Source organism: Eretmochelys imbricata, chromosome 2 (genome assembly GCF_965152235.1).
Source record: "Eretmochelys imbricata isolate rEreImb1 chromosome 2, rEreImb1.hap1, whole genome shotgun sequence".
In the NCBI taxonomy this organism is placed as follows: domain Eukaryota; kingdom Metazoa; phylum Chordata; order Testudines; family Cheloniidae; genus Eretmochelys; species Eretmochelys imbricata.
The window spans coordinates 99,881,165-99,898,330 of NC_135573.1; the positions used below are offsets into that span (position 1 = coordinate 99,881,165).

The window sequence follows — 17,166 nt, forward strand, 5'->3', positions numbered from 1 at the left end:
AATCACATGAGCTAACCCTCTTTAAAGAGAACGCCCATTTCCAAGCTAGACAAGGCCTGTGAATAAAATAGTACTTCTGCCAAGCTTTAGGGCTGTTGTGAAGACTAATGTCTGTAAAGCAGTTTCAAAGTGGCAAAATACTGGGCTGTAAATCTATCCCACATTAGCCTGCTGTGATTTAAGGGTATGTCTACACTTAACACACTGCAGCTGCGCAGCTGCTGCACCATTGTAATGCTTCATTGTAGACATAAGAGCGATGGGAGGGGTTCTCCCATCACTGTCAATAATCCACCCCCCCCCCATGAGGCAGTAACTACGTTGACAAAAGAATTCTTCCTGGGGGTTAGGTTGGCTTAAAGACATCTCTCAGGAGGGCTGCTTTAACTTTTCAGTGGAAACAGCCCTCAGAATGTTCATATAGATAAGCTGCAAATGTGATTATATGCCCCCCAACCCAGCACTGCCAAATTCCAAACTGGAGAGTCCCATCTGATGATCTTTTAGTAAAAATTGTGAAATGTTTGTTTTTTCGGGTCTCTGCCTCATTTATGCAGTCCCATAATCTGCCAGCAATGGCAGACGGGCATAGCACCAGTACACAACTGAGACAGCTTCTAAACTTGTCTGCTAGACTCTCCACAGCTAGAGAACTTTGGAAATCAGCTTTAAAGTCCTAATCCTGCAATCCCTGTTCATGTAACTGGTCCCACTGACTGCGGATCACGACTTCTCATGCAAAATTCCTTTTGTTACTAAAATATCACCATAAAGCCAAAAAAATGTTGCATGTACTAAATAAAATCCGTCAGTATTCCCTACTCTTTTCCACAATCCCTTCCATGATGGTGAAGGGAAGGAAGTGATATGCTACACTGCGGCCTGCTAAAGTGTCCCATCTACCTCTCTCAAAGCGAGATAAACTAAACCAGAAAAGGAATAAGAGGGTTCACATGAGGAGTTATACCAGTATAACTATAGCAGTATAATTTTACCACTATGATTATGCTGGTAAATTTCTCTGTTTAGACAATCCCTAAGCAACTTGATGTATTTTCTTTCAGCAGTGTCGGCTAGGGCTCCAGTTGCAAAAGATAAAGAAAGGCAATGCCTCTGAGAGCAGCAGAAGGAGAAGTCTATACAAAATCAGCCATGTGTCTATGCAGTTCCCTACTGGCAGAAGCTGTTTGTGCAGAGTAGTCTGTCCTGAACCCTGCCTACCAGTCCCTCACTCTCTGGTGAAATATAAGGACACCTCATGCCCCTCTTTTAAATTAATATTAGTTCTGCTAAGCATTTACACTTTTCATTTTCTAAGCACCATCCACAGATAAATATCTCATCACCCTGGGATCAGCTCTCAGCTGGATGCTATTTTAGCAGGAGACCACAACTCTATGGGCAACCAATGACAGAATGTCACTGTGGAGAGCCAATGTGACTTCAAAAAACCAAGCAAGAATAGTGTCCATATAATGTAAAACAATTTCACACTTCAAATTAATAACATTCACTGCATCTTCAATCATGAGTTTCATTTTCATAGTAAAAAAAAATCTCTACACTGTAAAAATTAATACAATGGATGGGTGTGTGTGGGAGAGAGAGAGAGACTGCTGGCAATGATGATTATTATATATCATTGTTACCAGTGAGTTTCACAAGGTTGCTTTTTGAAGTTCTCTTTGACTGGCTTGCAGCAAATGGTATAACTCAGACAGAGAATGCAGAGATGTTTGCTGGTGTTGTGTCAAGTCCGTGGGCCCTGGTTTGGCACATTCATGAACAGCCTTTTGCAATTGCGACTGCAGAGGGAAGGAAATTGTGGGTCCCCTGAGATTTGGAGAAAACCAGTGACGGAATATTTTGTCACAGATGACCTGTGAAAAGGTAAAAGAGCAGATTGACTTTCTGGAGCTGCAAATATGACAATTCTGCCCCTTGGTAACTAAACTGTACAAGCTATTGCTTCCACTATTGAGTCCAAAATGCCTCTAACACTGATAAGAGCAAAGCATAGTGCATGAGGCACTCTACAAGCTGTCCCTGGCCATTCTACTCAACCCTCCTTGACCATACCTATCCATTACCAGCATGGGCCTCCCTGTGTAGCTGAGCTGTATTTGGTAGACTTGTGATGTAAGATATGGGCAAATGCTCACTAAGTATCAGGTGGAGGACACCTAACTCATTTCACTTGTGACCTAATAGCAAACTGAACAGGGATTGCTAAACTCCACAGTTCAGGGACTGCCTTTATTGGTGTCTTGTATTACTGTTTTGCCTCTGTTATTATTAGAGATTGGGCACTGACAATGTACAAGACCACTACATGCTGTAGCTCCCATCATACTTCCTCTTATCTTTCAAAACAAACTGTGAAGATAAATAATTTTTCTCTGCTCACAGTCAGCCCAGTTTTCAGAAAAGACTGCCTAAAGTGGAGACCAAGGCCCAGATTCTCCAAGGCTGCTTTGTTCTGTTGTGTACAGCAGTGGCCTGAACAAACCAGAGTTCCCAGTGAAGAATTCCCCCTGTTACTTCACCACTTCTGCATCCCAAGCACAACAAGGGAAAAGCAGGCAGGAGGAATGTAGCACAGCTGAGCTCTGCTACCCTGATCCTCTGCTGGCATTGTCAGCAGGGTAAGTTAGAGCAGGATGCCTTGCTCCAGGGCCAGCTGCCCTTGAATCAAGAAGCTGGAGCCCTGTGGCCTCCCTCTCCCAACTAGATCGGAGCAAAGCTTAGATCTGTAGATAACTGGGCTCATAAATCCCACATATTTTTACATGCAGATAGACATTACACATGCAGAAAGGGAACGATGAATGTTAGGGCCAGCTTGCATGCACAGAGATGAATTTATACATGTAATTTAGGCAGCCATTTTTGAAAACTGGGTTTGATGAATGTACATCAAACATACTTGTCTAGACCTCACCCAGCTCTAGTTCATGCCATATGTTTTATTCTTTAGCTACCTCTGACTGGTCTTTTTAAAAAGAAAATGTACACATAATAAATCTCTAGCTACTCACTTGCAGGTTGTTGTTGGCCCTCTCTGCCCCACACTTTTTGATTCTCAGGTCACACTTTGAAAAGCAATCGAAAAAATTACAGTCTTCATCTCCTGTGCAATTCTGTTCAAGGATATCCCTCATTTTAGGTTCAAAAAAGGCCATATCCACATCAATGGCAACCACCTGTGATCAAACAAACACATCAAAAGTGACACATGCACTGAAGGATGTAACTTTCAGGATAGGGTGACCAGATGTCCCATTTTTAAAGGGACAGTCCTGTATTTAAACCCTCCTGCAAGTGTTCCGACTTTTTCTTAAAAACGGGCAAATTGTCCCATATTTTCTGTCTCCTCCCCGCCACCATCAGTACTGGTGGGTCCACTCCTGCTTCTGGCTGGATCCCTTCTCGCCAGCCGCCCATCCACCAGCGGTGAGTGGGAGGGTCCAGTTGCCGATGATGGAGATGGGTGTGCAAGGCTGGTGGCGGGGTGAAAATGCAGTGCACAAGTCAGCCACTCCCCCACTAGTCTGTCAGCACAGTCCCCGCTGCATCCCAGCTCTTGGCCAGCAGGGCCCCATCCCATTTCCGGCCAGCATTGGCTGCACGCAGCAAGGCAGCAAGCTGCAGTGGCTGGTGAATGTGGGCAGGTGCCAGATGGCAGCCGATTATGTGTCGTCTCTGCTGCCCACCCATCGGCCCTTTACATGCTCCCCCTCTCGCAGTTCTCTCCCTGCTTTGTCCCTTCAAAATCCCCTCCAACCCTGCTGCTACTCCATATGCTCCCTCCCGCTCTCCTCGGGAAGGGCACGTCCTGCTCCCAGTACTGCGCGGAGAACCAGTCCCTACTCAGAGCATTCAAATCACCAACAGCCTGGTCGGCAGGCTCCTTCCTTCCCCCACTGCCTCTGGCTGGTCTGGCACCCCAGGAAAGCCAAAGACCCTCTGGCCCAGAGCACTGGCCAGGAGGAACCAAGCCCTGCCTATGCCAAAGCCCTGCACAGCGTTGGCACAGGGAAGCCTTTATGCCCCTCAGCTAAGCTCTGGAGTAGTGGGTGGGGGGGAGGAGTGATTTCCAGCCTGTTCACACCCAGAACCTGGAGGCTCCACAGCAGCCCCTGGGGCACACACATCCTGACCTGCATCCTGCCCCCAGGGTATGCGGGGCTGCTCTGTCCCCTAGGCACCCTCCCCTGCTGAGCCACATCTCTCATGGTTCACTGAAGCCCCTGCAGTCAGGTTCCTGGGCCCTGGTGCACAATGCAGCCTGAGTGCTTAACCCCTTCCTGCCCATGCTGTAGCCTGGGGACAGGAGGTGACCGGGTTATGTCAGTGGCCAGCAGCAGCCTGGAGGTGTTAGCTGCTTTTCAACACTGTGCAGGTAGGAAGGGACAAGCTGCTTCCAGCCACATGGGAGGGGGAGAAGAGATGAGCTCTGCAAAGACACGGGCCAGGTCATCCCTTCTCCCCCGGCCTCCCCTGTGGCTGGAAGCAGCTCCCGACTTCACTTAACTAACAGTGGGCCCAACTTCACTTAACTAACAGTAGTTGCAGTAATGATAACCAGTGTCACTCCAAGCTCTATGTGCTATTTGCAGAGGGGAGCTCTGTGATATACAGGGGATGTCTGCTCCTTCAACAGGCATTCATGTAATCAAGTGACATTCATGGTTCTCCCTCTGCTTATCTAGAAATATATCTATCAGTATTTCACAGCTGGTTGATGGTCAGCAGAGAGAATAAGGACTAAATGGATGTGAAGATTAAGCTATCATCTGACTCAATCTTTTTCTTTCTGAGGACCTCCCTACCCACCCCCACACCCCTGCCCCGAATATGCTTTAAAATCTCCAAGGCCCACCTGTGCCAGAACAACTGTTTTTCTGTATATAAAAGCCAGAATCAGCATTTGGGGTAGCAAGCATGGCAACTGCCCAGTGCCCCATGCAACAGGGCCCCCGCAAAGCTAAGTTACTCAGGATTCGGCTTCAGACCCAGGTGGCAGGGCTCGGGGCCCCGGGCTTCAGCCCCTTGCAGTGGGGCTTCAGCTTTCTGTCCTGGGCCCAGCAAGTCTAATGCCCCCCTGAAACCTGCTCATGGCCCCCCCGGACCCCTGGTTGAGAACCACTGCTATGCAGGTTTGTTGCTCCAGTTCAGGCTTAAGAAATATTGGACGGGCAATGCAAAAAGGACCATACAGCTTCTGCAGGTGTTTGATTCATAACTGTCAAGTGGGTAGAAGATTTTAGTTTCCAGGATTGTCAATATAGCCCCTTTTACTTAAAAATTACAAAAATAAAGAAGGGGAGAAGGAAAGCCATCTATGTGATGACAGCTGCTTGCTATGGCACGTACAGTGCGGGCAATGAAGTGAGAACAGTCTCACCTCAGTGCTGTGAACGCTGTGAGTTACATTCAACCTTAATATCTAACAATGTAAACCTTCACTCAGAGAAGCCCACCTGTTTCAGATGAAGTAATTTGGTATAGATGGAAATGTTTGGAAAACGGACAAAGCACAGCTATTTGCAATTACTCTGCGGAGAGCTTTAATTATAGAACTAAGCCTCCCAAATAGCAGCAGAGCTGAAATGTATGGTTGAATGGCAGCTGGAATGACCCCAGGAATTTCAGATGTATGCACCTGGCAAAAGGCCAAATGGACTTTCCAAAACAAAGTCAAGGATAGGATCTAATTTTTGCAATTTTTTTCCCATGAGGGGAGCTCAGATCTTGAAGAAAGTAAACACACCTTTTAACTCCAGGTATCTTTAAGTTTCTTGGAAAGCTTGATAAGAGTGATGTACCCTGGGGAATTTCACAAGTTCATGCAGGTAAATATCAGAAATATGTCGACTTTCTTAGAGTCGGTAGTGCCTTGTCCCTGCTGTAGTTTCACTCTTAAATTCTATTGGAAAAATGTTGTTATTGCTGTTCACATGTGAAGTGGACCAGATCCTCATGTCTGGCCAAACTGTGCTTGATGTAGGACCCAAGGCAATGGCCCTCCTGGTCCTGAGGGCAGTCAGGAGCTAGTTTGTACCCTGGCATAAATTAAAGCTGCCTCAGAGCTGCTGTAACCTATGCTGGCTTGTAGTGGCCTCCCAGGTGCTGGTATGGTGGCAAGCATCATGGGACTATGTAGGGAGCCAGGTTGGCTTCCCTCCAAACCAGAGAGTAAAGAGCCACCCTCTCAGCCTGAGTGGGCGGGGCCAGACCAAGTTTACACCAATCCCTGGAAGGGGAGGGGTGGGACAGGAAGTACAAAGGGCGGGGCCCTTTGCCCAGTGAGAGAAGCACCAGGGAGGGAGACAGACACAGGCTGCTCCCTCCAGACCCTGCTGCCGACCCAGAGGAGGCCCTGGGCCATGAGGAACCTGACTGGGAGGAAAGCCTGTGGCGACCAGGACTGCCAGCCGCTGAGGACCTGGAGGGGCCAGGCTCTAGCCCGGGCCAGTTTGAGCCCGACACAGAGGGGGAGCTGGAGCTCCCAGTGGCTGAATACCCAGACGAGCTGGAGGGACCAGAGAGGCCCACTTGAGAGACCGGGTAGGAAGTAGCCCAGGGGCAGAAATGCACCATGTGGTGGGTGTATTTGGTCAGCGGGCGCGGATGGCCCCCCGCTGACCCAGCAGCGGGACCTTTGCCTCCTGCCACTGTCAGGGCCCTGGGCTGGAACGCAGTGGAGTTGGGTGGGCCTGCGTTCCCCTACCCCGGCCAACCTGCCTTGGGTAGCAGAATTGCACACTACAAACCCGTGTCGGCGCGCCCCGGGGCTTGAGGGGCATGCTGCGGACTCGTGCCGGCGCACCCCGGGGCTTGAGGGGCGCGCTGCGGACTCGTGCTGGCACACCTTTTCTGCTAATTCCCCAGCGCCCAAAAGGTGTGACTAAGGCCTGCCCGTGGGACCCTATTTCTCCATTGCCCCTAGGGGCTCAGTGGACCGATTGAAACCTGTCACAGACTGCAACATGCTCCATTCCCCCTTCCATCCCCCCACAACATGTCCACTATACCAACGGGGTGGCAAAGAGTTGGCTTCACCATCTCTGTGCCAGCTGAGAATTTCCCTAGCTACTCTATTAGTGCAGCTTTCCAGCCACTATGCACTGGAGGAGCAGCATAAGGAGGAGGGAGTGAGCACTGAGGATCTAGCTGGTTATTTTGGAAATGAATCCAGAGGCAGGATGGTGTTACCCCAGATGTGTTTTTCTGTACACTAGCAGCATCATTTGTTTTAGGTTGGATGGGGATGGAGGGGCGCTCTTCTAGTCTTCTTTTTAATATTATTTTTATTCTATCGTAAAATGCAACGAACGACAAGATAAAAAATGAATCATAGACTTATAGGAATAGAAGGGACTTCGAGAGGACATTTAGTCCAGTCCCCTGCACTCATGGCAGGACTAAGTATTATCTAGACCATCTCTGACAGGGGTTTGTCTAACCTATAAGCAAAATTTGCTTATAATATGCAGAGAATAATTAGAACATAAAAGGATATCTCAGATTAGCTTATCCAACCCCTTACTCCTGGGAGTTGTCATTACTCTCACAAAAAAGACATTGGTTTTGTTGAGATCGCTTGTGTAACAGATAATCTCATTAGAAAAAACTTACAAGTGCAGACCCAAAACCTTTTTCTGATTTACAATTTAAACATTGACAAGTCCCTCCACTGAATGGGCCGGATCTTGAATCCTGGGATAGCTCAGAAAGGGAGTGCAAAGGTGGCATCAAGCTACCCTCGCTTTCTTACAATGTTACCTTTTAGATAATTCCACTAAACAATACCGATTGACATTGCCAGGCTCCAGAAAGAGCCATGTCCAACTCTCCTCATCCAGAGGGAGAGTCCTGGCATTGTGGACACCTAGAAGGTAGGAATGAATCAGAGAGAACCATCTCCCACTAAAAGGTCTTGTAATTAAAAGTTCTCAATATTCTTTCACTCCTCCTTGGTGAAATCTCTTGTCCCCTGAGCAGATATCAAAACTGACCATGTATGCTCAGTCAGGTCCAATTATAGCACTGTGTAGCATTCATGCTGCATCTGACTGAAAAGATGGTAGGCAAAACCTATCCTGAGGAATCTCTGTGTCTTCCTCTGCTGAAATGATGAGATATTTTTAGCTTCTCTCTGAAATTTTCCAACCATTCCCTACTCAACTCCCATATGGCACCTGAATAAACAATAAACGCTAATTGAAGGGTGAGGGGAAAGCACTCAAATTGCTTTCAACAGCTATAGGCTTAGGTAATATTTGTACAGCAGTTTGAAGATGTAAGTGTTAAATGGATGCTTGGTAAGTATTGATATTAGCAGGCATATTTCTGTAAGTATTCTACATTTATTATGAGTGCAGAAATTCCATTGATCTCACTAACTGCATGCATGATTTGAACACACTATGTATATACAAAAAGAACAAGAGTACTTGTGCATCGGATGCATCCGATGAAGTGAGTTGTAGCTCACGAAAGCTTATGCTCAAATAAATTTGTTAGTCTCTAAGGTGCCACAAGTACTCCTGTTCTTTTTGCGAATACAGGCTAACACGGCTGCTACTCTGAAACCTGTCATTATGTATATACAGTGTCTTGAGTGTATGCACACAATTTCCACTGAAATCAATTGAATTTCTGCCTGCAGAATGAATGCAAAATATGTCCAGAAATGGGGTTAACAATACCACTACATTCTAAACATATAGAATCCTTCAATCTTAAAGAACAGCTCTATGCTAAAAAGTTGAAAGGTGACTCTGCAAGAATGGCGTCATGCAGTTCCAGATCTATTGCTTTTCAATTATTTCCAGATCTAATGTGCTCAGGGCAAAAGCACAAAGGATGTTTTTCTCTAACTCTCAGTCCTGCAAACTCAAGCCTTTTCTTGAAATTCAGACTGAGTTCTTGCCTTCCTGAGCATCACCCCCAGGAGTAGTTTCTCTGGGACTGATTCTGTGACAGCTCTGCAAAGTCACTGCCTTCAAGTGGTGTCCACAGTAACACCTGAGGAATCCTGTTGCCGTCAGTGGGGTTGCACAGGTGTAACTAATTACAATTAAGTAAACAGTTCTTTTAATAATGCACAAAAAAAGAACAGAACTCAACTCTCTCTTTTTGCCAGTTTGAGGTTTGCAGGAAAAAGTAACAAAAAAGTAGCTTTTTAGCACTAAAATAAGTGACTAGATTCTCAATGCACTCAGGAAGAAGCTCTGACATGGGGTGGCATTTTTTTCATACGCTCTTTTCAGCTCAGAACTGGATCTTAAACTGTGAGTACACAACCGAAGTACTAACTTACCGTGAGATCATTTCGGATAGCAAAATTCTCTGGTTTGATATCGCACAGGTGAAGCCGGTGAGAGAAATCATTATCAAAATGATTCACCATATCTAGGAAGCTGAGTGCAATGTCCGTTATTGCCTTCACCTTGCTTTTAGTGCCAGTGAAGGAGGGACCAACTGCATCCTCCAAGGGAAAAATAGTTTTGTGCCGGGCATGTCCGGCTGTGAGATACTCCACAGCATAGAAGTGGCCACAGGAGCCGATGACCCGTAGGACATGTTTGCTGACATCCTGCAGTAGACTGAAGTAGATATATTCTTCCTGCTGGAGTAAGGACCACATGCTGGCCACTTGTGCTTTCCAATGCAGACCTCTCCTCCTAGTCCATAAGGGTCCCATGGTGTTGTTAGATAATTCCAGACCCAGAACATTTTTGACCTCCAAAGCTACCATCAGCAGAAGTTCTGTCTCAGGAACATCCTGTGTTTCCACTTCATCAAGCAATCTGAGGCTCTGGTAGCTAGAGAAGATTTCCTTTTTGGATTTCAAGATGACTGGCTGGCCTTTCCAGTCCGCCCGGATGACCTTCTTACCTCTGTCGTAGTAAAGGCATTGCTTGTACACCAGCTTCTGTGCCACACACAAGTCTTCACAAAGGTCACCAGTCAATGCTCCTTTTCTGTAGTCAAGACACTAGAGCAAAGGAAGAAAACAGTTCACAGCAGAAGAATATAGTCAAGGAGCATTTCAGGGAGAAAGGGTCATCGCTGTTACAGTGTGACAAACATCATATTTAGACTCTCAGGTAAGGCTGTGATTTTTCAAACGTGCGTGGAGATCACTTTAAAGAAGTGATTCTTATGACAGTAGAGGGACTTTTTTTTTTCCTCTGGCCAGGTAAAGGGCTAGCACAGATGACCTACACTAGGTGTTTGCCATCTCTATTGTCTATGGGTCAGATTTTGATACCTTTGTTGACACCCCAGGATAATTTACACAGCCCTGTCTGAGTTATGGCAGTCTGTCCTCATCTCCTTATGGGTGGCAGCACTGCCCAGAATCTCCACAGCACTATGTGCCTCTGCTCCACCCCCAATCTGCCCCTCCCAGCCCAGCCACATTCCCAAATAACCTCTGCTTCAGGGCTCATGAGGGACTGGACTACTCAGAAGATGGCCTGTGGCTGCCATCCTCAGTTCCTGCACTGGGGGAATTCTCCTTCAGCTGGATCTGGGGCTTTTACAGCCCATTATATTGCTCTGTCTCTTTTACTGTACATTTCATGTGAAGACCTTATTCCATGTGAAATCCCATCAAAGTCAATGGGACTATTTGTAGACTGAGTTACTCCCCCAATAATATAATATAGATGACTGCAGCAGATACAATCTATGGAGCCCAGAATATGCAGGCTTTTTATAATATATAAATATAAATATATTATTCATTCTGTAAGCCAGAAAGGCTTCTTCAGTTAAGGTCTGTCTGGCAGACTGACATGCTTTAAAATGTATGGACGTACATATCAGATATCCTTAGTTAATTTTAATGCACTTTGGGTAATCTGGATTTTAAAAACCCAAGGAAATTGCTACTTGATAGTTGTATGGTCATTACAAATGCATGAAAGAACTAAAATAATATCTCTCCCCCCCCCATAATTGCTTCCATTCCTCCACTTGTAGACATGTAGGCAGCTTACATACTTCTGTGTCCATTCAGAACTTCCAGAAGTGCAGCTGCAGAGACAGTTGGGGTGGATCAGTGGACAAGATGATCCCAGATGTGGGGTGGAGGGAGAATAGTTTGTGTTGATGAAGGAAGCCAAACAGCTGGGAGGTGGCTTGATAACATTGGCTGCCCTCATTGCTTTCTGGCATTTGAACTTTTGTTTAAACAAGTAAGTTGACACTTCCAACTGTTTAATAGTTGTAAAGACTGCCTGACCCCAGCCTAACTTCTTACTATTTGTTCTGTGTAGAGGAAACATGACGATAACATTCAAGTGCTGTTATTTTCTTAAAATAGTATCTGAGGTGTGCACCAAGGGAATATGCTCTGATGCTAGACAAGGTTGAAAGTTAAATATAAAAATATCTTTTTTTAAACACTCACTAAAATTGATATTTTGTTTTTCTTGTGTAAACATTCCCCAGTTAGCACGGGGAATAACTGTGAACTGGTAACATTGTCCACTGGGGACTTTGGGCATGAGGGGCAGGATGGAATCTTAAATCCAATAATGGTGCAAGGGGTGAATGAAGAGGTGATGAACTGGTTATCGTACTACATAGTAGCCAGTGATTCTTGTGACATTAGAAGGACAGGTATGACAGGTATCACTTGTGCTCTCACAGCCTAAAGAGAATGTTGCATTGATAGATGCCAGAAAGAAGAACCAGGTACACCAACTCTGTGTGCATGTGGATGCCCTGATTTTGTGTCCTCCCATACTGTATGTGCATGCAAATCAGGATGGACACACACATTGCAGTCCACGTGCACCTAACTTTGGTGACTCCAGAAGTACATGTGCAATTTTGAAATTTTGGTCTCATTTTTGAGATATCTAATAACAAGTCGTCATTCTCTCTTACAAGTAAGAAACTTACTTTTTCTCTGCTGGAGTAGTTTAATAATTCCTACAATCTGTGACCTTACCTTTAAACAACTCCTAGAAGGAGGGTAACACACCAAAGTCCTTTTTTTTTTTTTTTTTTTTTTAAGGAGCCTTAGTATTAGCTGAATAAAGAGCTTTGCTTCCTGAATGAGAAGATCACAGCCTAACATGTGCACTGCTACTATTAGGAAACTATAGGTCCCAGTCCTGCAATCAAATCCATGCATCCTGTCTGGAGCCCCATTGACTCAGCAGGGCTCCATGCATCCACAAGAGTCTCATGCATGGATCCAGTGGAGGTCTAGAAGAGCCCACACCTGGAAAACCAGCAGTGAAACATGGAAAAACATAGTATGCTTTCCAGTATCTGTTGTATTTGCTGTATCATTCTTACTGGTATTTCATAAGAAAGTGACTATGCAAAATATACAGCCACATCTACAACCCCCAAACATGGGAGATGAATCCATCCTGTAATGGGCAAGGAATAGCTCTTAAGTCTATTCTTTCTATCCAACTGAATTGGTTGATCTGTGCCTATTAACCTAACATCTGCCAGTCATGCATTCTTCAATTTGATTCTTCTTTATTGAGCTTTCACAGGGTTTCTTAAACCATGGTCCACAAGTCACTAGTGGACTGGGGAGCTGCTAATGTCACAGTGCTGAAATACGTGTCAGACTTCAAGCAGTGACATTTCCTGCTAATTGTAGATCAGCTCCAGGAATCAGGGTTTCCAGAGGCTTTTTTGCCCAATTAAACTAAAACCATCTCAAACAAACCAAAAAATGCCAAGTACCTCTCTGCAATTTTAGAGGGTTTGTCCACATACAGAATTGCAGCTGTTTAACTTAAATTAGTAACTTAAACTATTTTAGTTTAAAAAGTTCAACCTCTTCTATGAACTGGGTTTATTTATATCTCTTTAAAACTGGTTACATCAGTTTAACTAGCACCTGCAAAGTTACTCATACAAGCGAATCCAATAAGCCAGGTTTAAATTAGTGTAAAAGAGTCCACACAGGGTTTTGCACCAATTTAACTAAATTGGTTTAAAATCATACTTACATGAGTGCAACTTTGTGTGTAGATCAGGTCTGAAGCCTTCTGTCTTTCCTGGCATGTGTTTCTTTGGTGTAAATTCTACTGTGAGCAAGTTTATGGAAGACTCAAAAATCAGAGAAGTCCTACAACAGGGGTTCTCAAACTGGGGGTTGCGAGGTTATTACATGGGGGGGGTCGCGAGCTGTCAACCTCCACCCCAAGCCCCGCTTTGCCTCCAGCATTTATAATGGTGTTAAATATATTAAAAAGTGTTTTTAATTTATAAGGGGGGGGGTCACACTCAGAGACTTGCTATGTGAAAAGGGGTCACCAGTAAAAAATTTTGAGAGCCACTGTCCTGCAAGGAGCACAGAAACCAACTGGAAAGTTATGTAGACTAATCAGGGTAATGGTGGAGGTCAGGATGCAGGTAATGAATGGGAGATCAGTAGTAATAAAAAGTCCTACACTCTGAGGTGATGTTTAAAGGATATGCACCACCTACACCCTACTGAAGTGTTGTGCATTTCTTGTGCTGGCCCTCTATACAGGTATGAATTTCACCCTGTGAGAGAAACTAAAAAGCACCACTACAAAATAGAAGGGAATGTAACCAAGTATCCTCGCCCATTGGATTACAACAGGTCACTTTCATCTTGTTGCCCACTGAAAACACTGTCCTCGTATTATATTTTCCATATCACCAAACATGCCCCATGCTTCAAGAAAAGGATGGGATGGAAACCTGGAAAAGTAAGTTTTCATGAAAGGAGGATCTCTGCTCACAAAGCGGGTGTTCTGTAGCTGGATTGCATTTCCTATAACAGTGAAACCAAGTGTGGTGCTTAGAACATGTACACAGAGCAACTCCCAGCTAACAGAAGATGAGCTCAGTTCCTACTGGCTCCACCAGGACGCTGTTCCTTTTTGGTTCAATTAGAGCCATTGCTTATGGACAATGATGATCCTTTTTCACGTCTTAGCTGGGGAAATGCTCCCATCTAGTTCAGCCAATGGACTGGAGACACCTCTTTGCTACAGGGTTACTTAAGTCCACTCTGGTGTCTGGCGAAACACTGGCGGAGACAAGGGTCCAAATGGCTCATCCCTGAAATCTCAGGGCTCAGGGCCTGAGAGGGAAATGTGAATGTAGCTGTTGCCGTTTAAAATAGTTGGCAAGGCTGCTATTAATTATTATTATTAAGGCAAGTCTTCCTTACTTATCTAGAACGTAGGAAAATGTATGATCATCAGTTGCTTGCTACTAAAATAGATTATTTAATTTCCATTTGGATTTTTTTCCACTTAACCCAAGCCTTTAAAAAAAAAAGACCCAGGCTTTTAATTGTAACCCACACTGCTCCACTTTTCTCTCTACAGAATTTCAGATCACCACATTTGGCTGAATAGTCTCACATGCTTTCTTGCTTTTTTTTTTTAATAAATATTTTTAAATATCCCCTACCAGGAAAAAAATGTGGTGGACCATAACCTGAAGATGATTTCTGAATCGAATGTGATCTCTGCCTAAAAAGCTTGTAGAGAAATCACCTTATATTTGAATGCATGTGGAATGCTGAAGATCCCTTCTAAAATATTTCAGAAGGGATGCATCCGATGTGAGCTGTAGCTCACAAAAGCTTATGCTCAAATTTGTTAGTCTCTAAGGTGCCACAAGTACTCCTTTTATTTTTGCGGATACAGACTAACACGGCTGCTACTCTGAAACCTGTCGGAAGTATAGTTGCACATATCTCAAACAGCAGAATCTTGGATCAGCTAACCTAAAGTATTAAACTACCCTGTTTTCCAGTACCAAAGAAGAGCTGAATATGGTCTGCAGATGTTTTAACTCCCGGACCTTTACTCCCCTATTTTTTAAAATCCATTAGAAGATGCTTTAGAAATATTTTAGTCCAAGCAATTAAGTGCTCTGTCTTGTTGAATTGACATTACCCTTCTGGGTAGAAGGAGTAAAATGCAGTCAGCATTGTAAAGCCTTTGCAAGTGGTAGCTTTTCAGCCCAATTCTCTTTTTCAGCTGCTTTGCTCTCTCCCTTATACACAGTGAAGCTTCACTGTAAGATTACTCCATCAGCCAGAGGTACTCGCCTTTTCCATTAACACGTTCACAGATCTAGTATTGTTGCATCAGACAGTCATTGGTTCCCAATACTCTGTATTGCAAAGAACGATGCTTGGACCATATTTTGCATCAAGGAAAATGAAGACATTAAAACATAATAATGCCAAGGAAATGCTATGAGTTTAAAAAACAGTCATTAAAAACTCGGGACGTTTTACGCGTTGCCTTTTTAAGCTCCTGAGTGCAAGAACTGAGGCACCGTCCGTGAGCTCCATTCTCCCCCGGCTTCTCCTATTTAAAGTGACGCTTTTTCACCAGTGACTATTTTTCACCAGTGGGTGGAATGAGGCTACGGTTAGTTCGCCTGGTTAGTATGGCCCGTTCTGTGCAGGGGAGAGCGACTGTACCAGAATGAAAGAGAGAAATGTAAACGGACTCAGGGATCTTAAAGGGGATCGGGGGAGGGGGATCACACCCAGTGTGCAGGGGCATCAGAGATCAAAGTGGCCTCCTAGGGCCCTGGCATTGAGCGTGGCGTGCTGACCTGGTACTTGCCATGCCAGCCTCACTCTGCAAGCGCGTGGGGACATACCAGCCTCGCCAGCATCCTGTGGCTTTTCTCGTCCGTGCAGCGCTCGGAGAAGACGCTCCTGTGGACAAGGAAGAGGAACGTGCTGCCCAGCAGCCAGCAGCCAGCCCAGCAGAGGAAGAACAGGAGCGTGCATCTCCTCCAGATCTTCAGCCTCAGCCTCTTGAAGCCAAGGATGCCTCGCATGGTCCGTCCTGGCAGGGGCGGCTTCACACACAGCAGCCAGTGCAGTAGCCAGAGGCAGGAGGGGGCTCCATGGAGATCAGTTTCGCTCCCACTTGTTCGGATCTGTCGCTGGAGCCATTGCAAGGAAGCAAATACCCACCCCCCACCCCCCCGGAGTTACTCGCTCAGTGGCCCGATCTGCCTTGTCCATGGGCAGTGGCTGGCAAATGACAACGTGCTCGCTGAGCAGCAGCAGCAGCGTGCGTGTGTCACCCCCACGGTGCGAGCTCCTAACTGGGCTCTCTGTGATGGGAGCCCTGCACTGCATGGAAGTTACTCCCACTCTGGCCCTCGTACGGACTGATGCTTTTGCAAGAAGACTGAGCTCTCCTTTTGAATTGAAGCCACGTAGTTCCGCCTCTTTTGTCTGCTGTCTCCTGTGTCAACCAACCCTCCTACTGGAGTTACTAGGCAGCTTCTCTCCCCACCCCCTTTCTCCCGAAGTTTCACACACAAGAATAAAAGGGGGGTTGAAGCCTTAATTAGAGCGGCTCTGTGAATCTTTTTAATGCTGGTGGCGGCTTGACACTTTTAAGAGACAGCCCGAAGATGGATGGCCAGTCTGCATGAAGCGTCTCTAGTGAAAGGGGAACAAAAGTTGATTATTGAAGGATATTTTATGCTGTTTGAGCCGTGAGGTTTACTACCCACAGGGGGGAAACAGCAAAAGCAACCCAAGTGCCCACTTACAAATGCAGGAGCACGTGTGCCGCTGAAAGTGGTGTGAACAAAGTGTGGGGAAGCCTGTCACCTGCTGGGAATAGCAGCTTTGGTCAGCCAGTGCTTAAAGTGCAGCCCTCCGCGACCTGGGCTGGGTTTTCATGTGATGTTTTGCTGGGTCTGTGATCCCTTGTGACACCCCCCCCCCCCCCGCACACTTTAAGCACTGCATGTTCCCCCCCCCCCGCAAACACACACACACTCTTTAAGCACTGCATGTAACCCTCCCCTCCCCCCAAACACACACACACTTTAAGTACTGAATGGTTTCAGAGTAACAGCCGTGTTAGTCTGTATTCGCAAAAAGAAAAGGAGTACTTGTGGCACCTTAGAGACTAACCAGTTTATTTGAGCATGAGCTTTCGTGAGCTACAGCTCACTTCATCAGATACCTGATGAAGTGAGCTGTAGCTCACGAAAGCTCATGCTCAAATAAACTGGTTAGTCTCTAAGGTGCCACAAGTACTCCTTTTCTTTTTAAGTACTGAATGTTATCCTTCCTCAATAACACCAGCTCAAAACCTGGGGACCTGCAGTATTTGCACTGCACTCGCTAATGCACTCTCACAA

At 45.7% G+C, this 17,166-nt stretch overlaps 2 protein-coding genes across 4 annotated transcripts in view; one reads left to right on the forward strand and one right to left on the reverse strand.

Annotated features, from left to right (window-relative positions):
- Positions 1-1,391: 1,391 nt before the first annotated feature.
- DIPK1C (divergent protein kinase domain 1C) lies at positions 1,392-16,213 on the reverse strand. The gene is made up of 4 exons (XM_077810505.1): positions 15,655-16,213; positions 9,329-10,006; positions 3,039-3,203; positions 1,392-1,880 (listed from the first exon to the last, which is right to left on the reverse strand). The coding sequence occupies exons 1-4, from the start codon at positions 15,835-15,837 to the stop codon at positions 1,659-1,661; spliced, it is 1,248 nt and encodes a 415-aa protein (XP_077666631.1). The 5' UTR covers positions 15,838-16,213; the 3' UTR covers positions 1,392-1,658.
- The window catches only part of CNDP2 (carnosine dipeptidase 2), a 62,608-nt gene continuing 51,777 nt past the window's right edge, over positions 6,336-17,166 (forward strand). Inside the window, exon 1 of one of the 3 annotated variants that reach the window (XM_077810501.1) lies at positions 6,336-6,570. In XM_077810501.1, the coding sequence (XP_077666627.1) occupies positions 6,390-6,570 (181 nt within the window). In that variant the 5' untranslated portion in view covers positions 6,336-6,389. The remainder of the gene's footprint in view (positions 6,571-17,166) is intronic. The other 2 variants (XM_077810504.1, XM_077810503.1) reach the window with 2 other exon arrangements.

Bases quoted from the DNA above. Each gene is read 5' to 3' on its own strand.
- DIPK1C (XM_077810505.1), bottom strand. From the start codon at position 15,837: ATGCGAGGCATCCTTGGCTTCAAGAGGCTGAGGCTGAAGATCTGGAGG. The intron at 10,007-15,654 runs GTATGTCCCCAC...CCTTTGCTCTAG, and splicing joins ACAGGATGCTGGCGAGGCTG to TGTCTTGACTACAGAAAAGG. The intron at 1,881-3,038 runs GTGAGTAGCTAG...ACCTTTTCACAG, and splicing joins GGGCCAACAACAACCTGCAA to GTCATCTGTGACAAAATATT.